The sequence below is a fragment of the Martes martes genome (assembly GCF_963455335.1).
Source record: "Martes martes genome assembly, chromosome: 2".
NCBI lineage: Eukaryota > Metazoa > Chordata > Mammalia > Carnivora > Mustelidae > Martes > Martes martes.
The window spans coordinates 14,340,782-14,354,573 of NC_137889.1; the positions used below are offsets into that span (position 1 = coordinate 14,340,782).

Genomic DNA, 13,792 nt, shown 5'->3' on the forward strand with positions numbered 1-13,792 from the left:
GGCTTCTGTAGCAGTCCCACAGTACACGATGGAGATGTGACAGGAGAGTTCCACAAGTTTGGGAGGAGGGACTGATGACACGTTTGTGTGGTCTAAGTTTTTTAAAAAGCGACTTCCCAGGGCCCATCAACCAGTCAACTAGCTAATCCACTTGTTCCAGCAGGAGGTGGGAGGTGGGGGGTGGAGCGTGGGGAGGAGCGACACTCGGCTCGGGAATCCTTGCCTTCCAAGTTGTCGCCGTGCGTCGCCCCCCGCCCCCCCCGCGCCCTGGGCCTCTAGGTCTCCTCTGAGCTCTGCCACCTAAACGCACCCCCCCCCCCCCCACCTCGGGCCTTCCGGGCCACCTCGAACACCTTCCACTTCGGACTCCTGGAGACTTCGGTTAAGTCCAGCCCAGAGGGCTCCTAGCCTCGGCGCGAACTGCCCTCCTCCTCCCGCGTCTCCGCCCCCTGCCGGGGCCGCCGGGCGCCGAGGGAGGCCAGGGTGCCGCCGCCGGAAAATGAGCGGTGCCCGGAGGGTGGCCCGGAGCTGCAGGTAACGCGCGCCACAGCTGGGGCCTGAGCGGGCTCCGCGCACGGTCCCCTTCCCGGCGCGGCGACCCCGGGGCTACGCGGGGGGTCCCGGGCGGCTGGGGCGCGGGGCTGGGGAGGGGGGCGCGGCCAGTCCCGGCGCGGGTGGGGGCACTAACGCTCCCCGCCTGTCGCGCAGCGACGTTCCGGCGGCTGTTCCCGGGAGCGGCGGGAGGCGGCGGCGGCGCTGAGTGGGGGCCGCGCGGCGGGGGCGCCGGCAGCTTCGGGAGATGGAGAAGTTTCTGCAGATCGCACCTCACTCTCTGGCCATCGTCCTGGGCCCGGCCGAGGGGCCCACGGGGGAGAGGTCCGGGGCCGCCCAGCCCGCGCCCCCGGCCCAGCCCCGCCAGCTCGCCCGGCACCACATCGGCTACGAGATCTTCGCCGACTTCAAAGCCGAGAACATGCAGCACTTCTGGAACAAGAAGGTCACGGCCGCGGTGGCCGAGACCTTCTTCCTGGGCTGGATCGACGAGCAGGTCCTGTTGATCCAGGGCAAGGAGGAGCATCTGGAGGCGCTGCGCGAGGGCTGGACGCGCCGGGCGCTGCGGCCGCCCTCGGGCTTCCACATCCGCTGCCTCGGTGAGTCCGGCCGCCGCCCGCCCCGTCCCGCCCGGAGTCCGCGCAGAGCCCGCGCCCGGCCCCGCGACGGGGACGGCCGGCTCCCGGGGGGCGCCCCGCGCCTCCCTCCGCCTCCGAGCCGCGGCCGGGGGAGGGGCCGGCGGGCCTCCGCGAGCGCGGGATTGGGGAACTTCCTGGCACCTAAAACCGGGACTCGTACCTTTCCCCACACCCCACTCCTCCCCCGGAGCCTCCCGGCGGCGCGGGCCGCGCGCTCCAGCAGGGCGGTGCCTGGGGCCGGCCAGGTAGGGGCGGCGCGGGAGGCTCTGCCGTGCTCCCTGCTCCGCGCTGCCGGGATCGAGCCGGGGAGGCGCGCGATCGCGAGGGAAGTCCGGAGAGGATTCGGGTCGCATCAGGTAGCATCGGGCTCCGCCGCGGGAGGCGGCTGCGGGCAGTTCAGGTGCGCGGCGGCCCCCACGCGGTGCCCCGACGTCCTCTCCGCGGGCGACCACCCTGACCCTCGGCGCGGCTCTGGGGCGCGTGGGTGTCGGGCGCCCCGGCTTTTCTGTGCCAGACAGAGCTGTGGATTTCGTTTGAAAGGTCTTGCCTCCGGTATGTCTTTCTTTAGTTTTGTGTGTTTGAACGTTTAAGCAGGAACACGAGGAAATCAGGGGACGACAGTCTGGTCCTCAACAAAAGAAGAGTGTCGGGGGAAGGAGAGCCCCAAAGGTTTAGTCGCTGCGCGCTTCCACTGTTGCCCGACTTGCTGTTTTCTTTTGTAATTGCTCTCCTATATTCTTGATCCAGATTGCATTTCTTTTAGAATATGCTTTTTAGTTTTGTACCTTGGGCCCAGTGGTTAACAACGTGCATGGTAAAATAGTAGTGTTTGATGCAACGACTTCAAGAAAGAAAGCGTTCTTTCTAGTACGGCGGTTTAGGAATTCTTTCATGACGTTTTGGGAGGAGGTCAAAAGTTCAAACGCGAGAACACTGTAAAACCGTCTTTTTCGTCGCCCACTGTTGCTACGCTGCTTCCTCTGACCGATTAGCTTGTACCTGCTCGTGTGTATTCCGGTATGCCTATTACAAATCGATAGCATTTTTTATTTAGTGGCATTTTGTCTGTTTTTGCATAGCAGAAATCTTTACAAAGCTTCCTTTGAATTGAGTAGACAAAAAACCAGGAAGGCTTGCATCTTGAGTGTTTTGTAACCCGTGCCAAATTTCAAAAGGAGCTTTAAGCTGTTGTTTTTTTTTTTTTTTTTTACTTTAGCAAAAACCTCAGTGGACTACCTGTAATTAAGCTGCCTTAGTAAAGGGCCAAGGTTAATGCCTCTGAGGCTTCATCTGCTCTTGATGTACGGCTGCAACACATCAGGAAGCAGGGATATATGCAATTATTTTTATGCCCTGTCTAGATGACAGCATTTAATAGTCTTCTTTTAAACTCGACTTCAGTCTTATTTTTCCCTACTCATTTTCGAAAATCTCAAACATAGAAAGGTAACCTAATTAAAAAATCTTACATTGAATTCCCATTTACCCATCATCCGACTTTGAAATACATTAGGACATGGCCAGTCTGATTTCGCCTCCTCCCTTGTTTCCCACCTAATGCCCTTTTGAAATCCCAGACATTATATCAATAGCATTTGACTTGTAAATATCAGTTCACTTTTTTTTTTCATTTCAGCAGAATTTGTAAAGTAGGAATTGGGGATCTATTCTATGAAACAAAGAGAAATATTTTGGCAATTTGGAATTTTCCAAATTGCTGTCATGGATTGACCATTGTCCTAATCTGGCTGGGTAGCCTGGGCTGTCTCGCCTGGGCTGTCTCCAGCTGACCGGGTGGGGGCAGCCCCTGCATTGTTCAACGCCCCCCTCCCCAGGCACACACTCAGTACCCTGATGGGGAGCAAAGACAGAGCCTCCCGAGACAGGAGCATCAGATAAACAAGCAGGAGTGATGTCTGCTGGGATCCAAGTGGTCACTTTCTTTTGAGCTGATTTGGGGGTTCAGAATTTCTACTGGAATTCCAATGGCGCTTCAGTAATGACTGTAAAATGCTGAGTTGTTGGAGAGAGTTCATCTGCTCTAAGAATTCTCTGTGGGAGCCTTGGTCTCTGCTGCAGGATCGAAGGTGCAAAGCAATTCCAAATGGCTTTTGCCTGTAACTCCAAAAGCATGTGGTTCTTACCAACTCTAAAATTTCAGAAAGTTTCAGAAAAAATTTCACAGAACTGGGCAGTGCTTTTAAGGGAGTGAGGAGCAGTTCCTTCTGTCTTGTGAGCCTGTAGGGAGGATTCCCAGAGCTGAGGCTTGAGCTAGACCGCGTGCAGATGTGGGGTGCATGGGGTTCATTCAGAACATGACAGCTTTCCTCTGCAGGCAAGAGCAGGGGCAGAATTACCAGGTTGGGGAGCTCATGACCTGTTTGGAAACTGGCTGGTGCGGGCAGCTGGAAAGAAGGGTGTGATCCAATAACTCGAAAGGAGGCTAGGCCCAGATGTACCGATGTGGAAGCCACTGGTGGCTTTTGAGCGGGAAGAGGGGTGACATGATTTGCTTGTTGGTATAAGGAAAATTCTAGGCCCAGTGGGATTGGGGGTTGGGACTGGGAGGGGATCAGACAGAGGAACCCCAGCCAAGTTCGTGGACACGGTTGTGGGGAGAGGTGATGGGAGCTGTATTAGGGCGGTCACTCTCTAAGGTACATCCCATGGTCAAGTGTCGGTTCCTTAAAGAAGATACCATTTAGCTGGGCTGTGTCTGGAGGGCCTTCCGGTCCCAGCTCCTAACTCACGGGCCTTTGTGTGGAGTTCACATACTCCTCCTCCTAGGGCTCAGGTTTTCCCACCTGCCAGCCTTAGACCCCGCGGTCAATGCCATGGGGTCTCTTCACTTCACTTCTCAGTTCTCTGTCCCTGCCAGTGGTTCCTTTTATTTCCCCAGTTTATCCTTCGATACTCAAATACTTGGCACCAAAGGTGCTGTAACGCTTTTTAGACTTTAAATCAGAACTTGTGTTTTATATTATAAAATTGTTTAGAACTTATGGGCATCAAAATTTTATTCTAATTCAGTGTCTTTATTGGTTTTCTCAAAAGAAGTTGCTTTCTTAAGGTGGTGTCTCCAGGTTGTAAAATTTTAGGACAGAATTGTGTGAGTTTTTGTTTTATATACACATATATATATTTATTTATAAGAGAGAGACAGGGAGGGGCAGAGGCAGAGGGAGGGAAAGAATCTTAAGCAGGCACCATCCTGAGTGTGGAGCGTTGCAGGGCTCGATCTCACCACTCTGAGATCATGACCTGAGTCTAAACAAAGTCAGATGCTTAATCGACTGAGCCACCCAGGTGCTCCCAGAATAGTTTTCTATTTTGTTTGTTTTTTTAATAATATATTCTCCTGAGGCGCCTGACTGGCTCAGTTCGTAGAGCACGTGATTCTTGATCTTGGGGTCATGAGTTTGAGCCCCACGTTTGGGGTAGAGTTTATTTAAAAAACAACAACAGGGGCACCTGGGTGGCTCAGTCGGTTAACTGACCACCTCTTGAAATTCAGCTCAGGGTGTGATGTCAGAGGATCGTGGGATCGAGCCCCGCATCCGGCTCCAGGCTCCACATGGAGTCTGCATCTTCCTGTCCCTCTGCTTCTCCCCGCTCTCGCTCTCTCTCTCAAATAAATAAATAAATAAAATCTTTAAACAACAACAACAAAACCAAACAAAAAACATAATCTCCAAAAAAGTCTGTATATACTCCCCCAGAAGTTTATTTTATTTAAGTCAGCTTTGAACTGAGTAATACTCATAGACCGATGGTTGGGATTGCTTCATGAGTGTTATGAAGCTTTTTGAAGGAGAGATACTGATTCATCCAACACCTGCAACACCTACCGCTTCTAGGATCTGTTCTGGGAACGGAAGTGGAGAACCGGACAGACACAGCCCTTGTACTTCTGGAAGATCCCTTCTAGTGGGGCAGCAGACATTTCAAAAATTCAACAAAGAAGTAAGAATTTCACAGAGTTCCAAGTGTGGTAAAATTGAGGCAGGTGCTAGGATAAGGAGCGAGGAGGAGAAATGGGTTAATAGTCAATGTTTATCGATCATTTATTATTGTCTAAGTACTTTATTTTTGTTCACTCATCTTTTTTTTTTTTTTTAATTGGAAGTCTAGCTGACACACAATGTTACAGGAGTTTCAGATGTACGATGTAGTGATTTGACAAGTCTGTGGGCTTTGTCGTGCTCATCACAAACGTAGCTCTTATCTGTCCCCGTACAACACTGTCCCGTCGCCATTGACCGTATTCCCTATGCGGTGCCTCTCATCCCGCATCCGTTCCCTAACTGGAAGCCTGGACCTCCCACCCATTTAGCCCTTGCCCCGCCCCCTCCTCTCTGGCCACCATCAGTTTGTTCTCCGTATTCATGGGGCTGTTTCTGCTTTTTTCTGGTTTGTTATTTTGTTTGTCTTGTTTAGATTCCACATGTAAGTGAAATCATACAATATTTTGCTTTCTCTGTCTTACTTCATTTATATTAAATATTAGCATATTAAAGATCGCATATTAAAGATAGCAAGTAATCTTTAAGACAGCTATCCTACTTAGGTATCACTATTTCCCCCATTTTACAAATGAAGAAACTGAGGGACAGAAAAAACAAGCACTTCTTCAAGGATACCTAGTTAGTAAGAGAAAGAGCTGGAATCTGGGTCCAGACAGTGGGTTTTGTCTTGTCTTGCCTTCTCTTCTTTTCTCTTTTCCCCTTCCCTTTGGTGAGGTTGTCCTGACCAAAGTTTCCTTCCGAGACAGACACGCACCTTCCCAACAATTTAGGGGGTGGGTGGCCCAGTGGCAGCCGGCTTGGCTGGAAGTGGCTGCGTCCTTCTTATCACAACACAGTGGAAAGGAGAAACCAGTGTCGGGGTCTAGGATGTTGCCCAAGACCATCATGTTTGAGCTTCCTTTGGGCCAAACAGGTCGGTTCATTACTTTGTGTGGTTGATAATCTTTCTATAGGGCTTAGGCAAAGGAGAGCGACTTCTTGGCTTTCTGCGGTGAAGCTAGCGCCCTTCCCCACCAGTGTGCGGAGCGACTGTTCTGTAATAACCTGTCCTTCGTGGAGCACTTGACTGATGATGGGTCCGCCGACAGTGGGAGAGCACATGGTAATCAGCTTGACGTGCTGGAGGAACGGGAAAGAGCGGGGGCCGGCTGAACCAGCAGCAGAATGGGAATGGAAGGCGGGACAGGAGATGAGGTCAGAGGGGCTGGCGGTCTGGGATTTTCTTCCAAGCTGACAAGGCGTTGAGCATCCAGTAAGCATAGAGCGCGGGTAGGGGATCCGAAGAATATCCAGAAAATATCCAGAAAAGCTTCAGACACGGGCCTCACTCTTAGAGAACCTTACCTCTCATATTAAAAATCTCAGGATGAAGTCTAAAACAGGGAAAGATGGTGCGTTTCTAATTTTATTTATTTTTGGCTGGTCATAAAACATATTTTTATGAATTACCTCACTCTGGCTCAAAGATATTTTCAGCAAAGGCGTGTCAGTTTCATTGTAATAAAGCTTTGAGAATGAACTTCTGGGACTCACAGACTTGCTGTGACAACCGGGAGGCTTGGCAGGCGTTTGTAAATTTTACCCGGAACACGTGTTTCTCTCCCTCTTGCATTAAGAGGTAAATTTGTCAGTTATCCCCAAGTTCTTTTTAAAGGAGCATAAAACCGAAAGGTGTCTGTGTCTCTTGTCCCAGAGTGTAAGCACTCCAGTGCTTTGGGGTAAAACAAACTCCTTGCTGCAAATAACTTTAAAGGTTTCATCCTGCTTAAAGGATCTCATATGCTGATGTGGATGGGGTTTGATGTGGATGGGGTGGGCATTACCATAGTCCCTTTAAAGTTTGCAGATGTACCTGAGTCATTCTTCTATTCAGTTCATGCATTCCTAATACAAGTTTTTGACACCTTTCATTCTGTATTATAGCTGTAGACATGATCATAGGCTTGTTTTTTACTTTATTTTTGTGTAAGATTTTATTTATTTATTTGTTGGGGAGAGAGAGAGCGCACAAGCAGGGGGAGTGGCAGACAGAGGGAGAAGCAGTCTCCTGACTGAGCAAGGAGCCCAATGTGGGGCTCGGTCCCAGGACCCTGGGATCATGACCTGAGCCGAAATCAGGAGTCAGATGCCTAACTGAGTCACCCAGGCGCCCCACAGTCAATCTCTCTTGATAGAGATAGGACATTACCAAGGACCAGAACTAGAGGCATCTTGAAGAATTTGATAAGTGACCTAGATAAAGAGGACCCATCAGAGTCGTTTTGGGGCAAAGATGAAGATAAGCCTGTCTAGGAGGGCAGAGAAGGTCCCCAGGGCGGTGGAGACCATGTGGAGCAGACCGGGTCTTTTTTTTTTTTTTTTTAAGATTTTATTTATTTATTTGACAGAGAGCACAAGTAGGCAGAGAGGCAGGCAGAGAGAGAGGAGGAAGCAGGCTCCCTGTGGAGCAGAGAGCCCAATGCGGGGCTCGATCCCAGGACCCTGGGATCATGACCTGAGCTGAAGGCAGAGGCTTTAACCCACTGAGCCACCCAGGCGCCCCGGAACAGAGCGGGTCTTAAGGCGTTCTTATGATGTTAACAATATGAAAGCCCACCTCCGTGCTGTCAGTTTTACTCCTAAGACACAAGGAAATACAATAAATTCCTCCATTTTTTCAGTGTCTTGCGAAGCCCCTAAAATACGTTTGCTGCTTACGAGCTGATTAGTAGTCTGTTCAAAATAACCATCGTCTCAAGAATCTAGGGCCCCGGAGGTCCCTAAGGGCTTACCAGTGTCTTTAAGGGGCGCGGTGCAGTCTGCTGGAAGTTCATCTTCTTACCACCTGAGATCGCTGCAGCCTGTGTCCTCGCCGTCAGCCCGGGGCACTGAGGGGACACTTGCTCCAAGGACGGCTGCAGGCTTCTGCTCTGGTCCTTCCTGGGGAAAGCTGCTGTCTCTTAGCATTCTCCTTCTGTGGCTGCCACACTTCCTCCAAAGCTCTGTCAGACAGCTCCACCCCCCAACTTTTCCTCCAGGGTGTGGGCCCTTTTCCCTTTCACACATTTGCCGCAATAGATTATGATTCCTTCTCTGCCTTTCTGAGTAGTTTTCTGTCCCCCAGATTTTTCTGGAAACTCAAGTTCCCCTTAGGAATCCACTTATAGGATAATAGAACTCAGCACCTGCTCTTCTAAGGGGCTTGATCTTCAGAAATTCCAGGCTCCCTTTCCCCGCCCCCCGCCCCCATCACCATCGTGCCACCCTTGAAAGTGACCTTCATGAGTCCTGGACAGTTTTCTGACTCCTTCGTGCTGGGAAGGAGGGGGAGAATGGTCTACATCTTGAACTTCTTGGAGGGTTGATAGGATTCTCAAGACAAAATTTTATTTATCTACAAATATTCCTAACCCTTTGGCTCTTGCCCCTTTAGGCTGTGTCCTATTTAGGGGACAGGTTGTGCGGTTCCAAGCCCCCTGTCAGTGGAAGGAGTCTGCATGCCCACCCCAGAATGCCGTCCATATTTGCAGCCACTCCCACGCCAATTCTCAGTGCCTTCACTCTTTGACTTTAGCTTGGGGGCAACTGTCCTTTATTCCTAAAGTCACAGACCCACCAGCCTCCCAGCTCAGTTTTTTTCCTCTTTCCTGCTTGCTTGGCAGTGGCCCTAGGGGGGCGGATGGAGCCGGGAGGAGCTGCACCCCAGCAGTGTGGGTTGGAGCGTGCGTGCGCGGGGGAGGCTGGGAGTGTGCAGGAGGCCACGGGTCCACGGCTGACACACGTGGAGTGCCAGGCAGAAGCCAGGGCACGGGGGTCACAAGGAAGCATTGAAGACTATCTGGTGTAGGTGAGGTGCAGGTTGGGTTCCCGTTGGGCAGTTCTGCCGCAAATCAGGTCCTCCTCTTGGAAGTTTTCTTGTCCCTGTCAGAGAACGTGGCTGGGGACTGAGCTCTGTGCTTTCTCTCTGTGTCTGTCTCGAGCAGGCCTGGGGGAGGCTCATCGACCGAAATGTGGGGGCCTGTGGTAGAGGGCTTTTCCCCTGCTGTGTGAAGAGGACTGTCCAGACTGAACAACACACCTTGGCCTTTTCCCTCAAATCTCTGCCTCTGGTCAACCAGCCGGACACTTCTAGACTCTTCCTGAGGCAGAAAACATTGATACAGCTCCGTGAGCTCTGCTATCCTTCTGGAAAGAAATCCCAGCTCTTTATCTCATTGATGATGTATGCTGGGGTCTCATATTCCCCATATTCCCCCAGATCCTCAAACCGGCTCCCTCCAAAATGCCCCCTCACCCCCTCGGTTCTGATGGCCGATCTTTCCCCATCGGTCCCTTCTCTTTTGGTCATGCCCATCGCAGAGAGACTTGGAAAGCCTGCTGGCTTTGGAGTTAGTACGGAATCTCTGGAGAGATGATCGATGGGTTGTTACGGGGGACTTTATGACCTGCACATTTGTCTGGGTTGATCACTTTCCTTTCATCAGAATCTGGTTATTAATTTGTTTCAAAAATAAGAAAGAGGCTTTAAGTTAGTAACAGGGAAGCGCTAATGTGGAGGAAAGAAATCAGTACTTCAGAAACCATGTCTCTGAACGCTCCCAGACAGTGAGGGTTACACTAACCTACACTAACTTACACTCTTTCCTGTATCTTTAACATTTCCTCTTACACCGAAGGAACATTCTAGAACACAATCTTTACGCCAGATGCTCCTTCATTTTATTAAATGTTTACTGGCTGTGCTTCAGAGTTGGTATCTGGGTCAGGAATTGTTCCAAGCACTTTGATACGTTGTCTCATTTAATCCTTATAGAGGTAGCACTAACATTATTTCTGTTTCGTAGAAGAGAAAACTGAGGTTCAGAGAGTAACCTTGCATGAACAAGCAATTTCAAATTCAACCCAGGAATCTGATTCCAGAGTCTGAGCTGTCAGCTTTAAAAAAAAAAAAAAAAACTGGCTGTCATTTCTTTCTTTCTTTTTTTTTTTTTAAATCAGACTATTTTAATTGATTGAACTTGGGCTTTGTTAGGGGATCAATGGAGTTCATAACCAAGTCTACCTTAACAGAATGTCAGATCACCCTGCAATTATTTCCTAGTTCATGGGTGTGGAGTTGGAACTGATGTCCTCAGCCACTGGGAGAATCTCCAGGTTAGCTTCCTGACTCTGAAGTAAGTAAGGACGGTTCTGATGTAGAGAGCCTCGTGGCAGCTCCGGGTCTCCCCACTTGCAGTAAAACAGTCATAAAACCTTTTTTGCCTTTGGAGATGAGGCTCACAGGAATTAAGACTACTATCAAAGGCTTGAAAGATTCAGGATGGGCATTTCTGTCTCATCCCCATTTAATTCTGAAGTTTGACAGGTGCAGAACGACAGAGCGTTGTGAGCTTAATGAAATAGTCTGCTCCAGATCTGGGTATGGTTATTAGAATATATCCCATTAGAATATATCCGTACAGCCATTGGCCCAGTGAGCCCAACTAATAAATACATCTAGCTTGTACACGTTTCCAAATACGAACTGGTATATATAAAAAAAATTTCTACATACGAAACACATACATATGTATGTGCACACATATGTAATAAGATTAAAACAAAGTATGTGCAACCATGTTCCAATTTAAGAATAACGTGTTGCAGGAACGGCTGTAGCATCTTTGCACTTTTCTCCCACGGTGTCCTCTTCTCTCTCTGCAAGACATAATAATTATCCTGAAATTTCTGTCACTCCTTCCCTTGATTTTCTTTTGTAAGTTCACCAAATATGTGTTCATTCCTGTTTCGAACTTCATACGAGTGGAGTCATACAGCAAAATTGGTTGTCATTTCTGTTGGATGCAGGTTTTGGCTTCATTCCTATCATCGAGAGTTTTATTTCTCTTATAATCAAATGTTTAACGAAGTAGTCTCACTTGGATTACGATTTGCGAAATGTCCTTAAACCGTGCGACAATATCCCAGGAAAGAGGTGAAGCAGAGTCTTAACGACAGGACTCTGGTCTTGATATTTAAAATTCAGGGTCAGGGGATGGCCAACACATACCTTTATTGTTACTTTTTGCCTTTTATAAACATATAAACACACATATAATTATATATTTGCACATATACGTGTAAGTGTGTGTACGTTTATATTACATGTAAATATACACTTAACACATAGTGCTCTCTCATCCTTTTTACCTTGAAATCCTTTTCCAGGATTCATAGTGCCATCTCTGTGTTTTAGTGGGTATATCACCGCCTCTTTTTTCTTTTTAATCTTTTGGTTTTCATTGTTTCTTAGAGAGAGAGATCGAGAGAGAGCACGCACGCATGAGGGTGCACTGTGGGGAGAGGGGAGGAGCAGAAGGAGAAAGAGAGAGAGAATCTCAAGCAGACTCCACACTGAATGTGGGACCCGATGTGGGGCTCGATCTCACGACCCTGAGATCTTGACCTCAGCCAAAACCAAGAGTCAGACACTTAACTGAGTGAGCCTCCCAGGCACCCCAAGTCCTCTTGTGAATTTTTTTGTTTTAATGTAAGCTCCATGCCCAGCATTTTCATCTTGTGTATCCCTCTGCTTTCATGTGTGTTTCATAAGCAAGATAGAGTTAGAGTTTGAATTTTAACTCAAGGTCAAGAGTATCTTTTAGGTATAATGAGCCATTAACCGTATTGTAGTAACTGATACGTTTGTTCTTGTTTGGAACTTCTATGTTTATCTGGAAGGCCCTACAGTGTCAGCTTTTTAGAAATCATTTACTTTGTGCTGGAGTGGGGCAAGGTGACTCTCGAGGGCCCCCTCGCCGGTCTCTCAAATGAAGAATTCAGTTCCTTCTTTGGTGTTTTCTTTTGGACCTTGTAACTACAGCAACGGTTTGCAAACCTGATTATTCTACAGATTAGTGAGCCCCAAATTCTCCACCATCACAGAGAGAAAGGAAGTCACAGCTGGTACCTCGAATTTCCCGGAAAGGAGCCCATGTAGATGCGAGTGGGTAGAGCGTTCTCTTCCCAGGCTCCTATGGTGTTGACTGGGACCAGAGGGAGTTGACCAGGCTCCCGCTTGACCAGGCCTCGGAGAAGGGAGGCAGGAGGAGGGGAGCACAGGCAGTGGCACCTGTTTGTTCTAAAGAGGCTACCTCAGTGTCATTTGGAAACTAGATATTTTATTTTTGTTTTTTGTTCCCACTGTGCAAGTATCTTGGATTCAGTATTCAAAGGCAGAAAAGTGAAGGGGTGTTGGCATTGTTCTGAGTTCAGTGGGCTCGCAGAGCAGGCAGCGCTCTCCGGCGTCTCTGCCGAGAGATTTCCAGATGTTACAGTCAGCACCAGCTCTTTGGGCCGGGCCCAGCGTGTGGAGCGTCCTGCTGTTCTCTCGGGGGACAGTTTTGGTGGTTGTCACTCTCCTCTGCTGTTGTAAATCCTCCATGATTTTCCCTGCGGAAGAGATTGATTTCTGTGTGAAGCTCCTTATGCCGAATCAAGGAGTAAATAAAGACAAGAAAGAGACTAGAAACTTGTCGCAGAAGCAAGTCTTCAGCCCGGAGAAGCCTACAAAGACACAGTCAGATGGAAATTGCTGGTGGCATTAATTCAGTCTGTGTGACTAATGATAAAAGGTTTCCTGTGCAGAAAAGACTTAATCTGATGATTTTCCACCCTTCTTTCTTTTAAAAATGAGCATTTATATATCTCTTTGGCACTAGGGAAGAAACAAGACTCAGAAAACTCCCAAATGCCTTTGTTTTCTTTTCTTTTCTTTTTAAGATTTTATTTATTTATTTGAGAGTAAGAGAGCACAAGCAGGAGGAGAGGCAGAGAGAGGAGAAGCAGGTTTCCTGCTGAACAGGGAGCCCAATGTGGGGTTCGATCCCAGGACCCTGAGATCATGACCTGAGCAGAGGGCAGACGCTTAACTGACTGAGCCACCCAGGCACCCCAAATGTCTTTGTTTTCTTAAAATAAATAATACCAGTTTCTTTTGTTCTAAAGTAGGTGACTGCTCCTTCTAAAGTGGCCAGAAGTGAGAAAGCCTAGATTCCTTAAAGTCCAGCTGTATGTAGCTACACTTGTACTGAAAATGTACAAGCGAATGTAGCCAGCTAATTTACATATAATTTGAATAAACTATATTTTAAATGTATAGGGGCTGAAACTGATGAGTAGTTGATAAAATCACATTGTGCAGAGTACCTTTTAATGTGTCTACACTTTTTAAATGACTTCAGGTCTGAAAAAAAAGGAAGCTTTGCTGAAATAAGCATTACATTGCTTTCAATGATTCCCCCCCTCCTATATTCTGCAAATTTATTAGTAGAAGAGGGAAGGATCATTTACATGCTAACACAATGTGAACTGAAGACTGTTCCAAAGAGCCGTTCGATGTGAATTCATGAGTTCACACGATTTCAGTGACTGGAAATTTGCCTCCTCTGTTACAGTGTAAATCTGTGTTAGCCAGTCTGAGGGTCAAGAGCATGACCCATTCAGAAAATGCTTCTACTTTCAAGGAGACGGATTTACAGTACGTGCAATTGTGCAGAGAGAATGTGAGTCCTTTTCTCTAAGCCCTGACCCTGGGTACTCAAAAGTTCCGAGGATTTA

General features: G+C 48.5%; 1 protein-coding gene across 1 annotated transcript in view; it reads left to right on the forward strand.

The window, feature by feature from the left end:
* The first annotated feature begins 709 nt into the window (after positions 1-709).
* Positions 710-13,792, forward strand: part of STOX2 (storkhead box 2) — a 204,627-nt gene continuing 191,544 nt past the window's right edge. Inside the window, exon 1 of the mRNA XM_080797240.1 lies at positions 710-1,151. Coding sequence (XP_080653366.1) covers positions 800-1,151 — 352 coding nt within the window. The 5' untranslated portion in view covers positions 710-799. The remainder of the gene's footprint in view (positions 1,152-13,792) is intronic.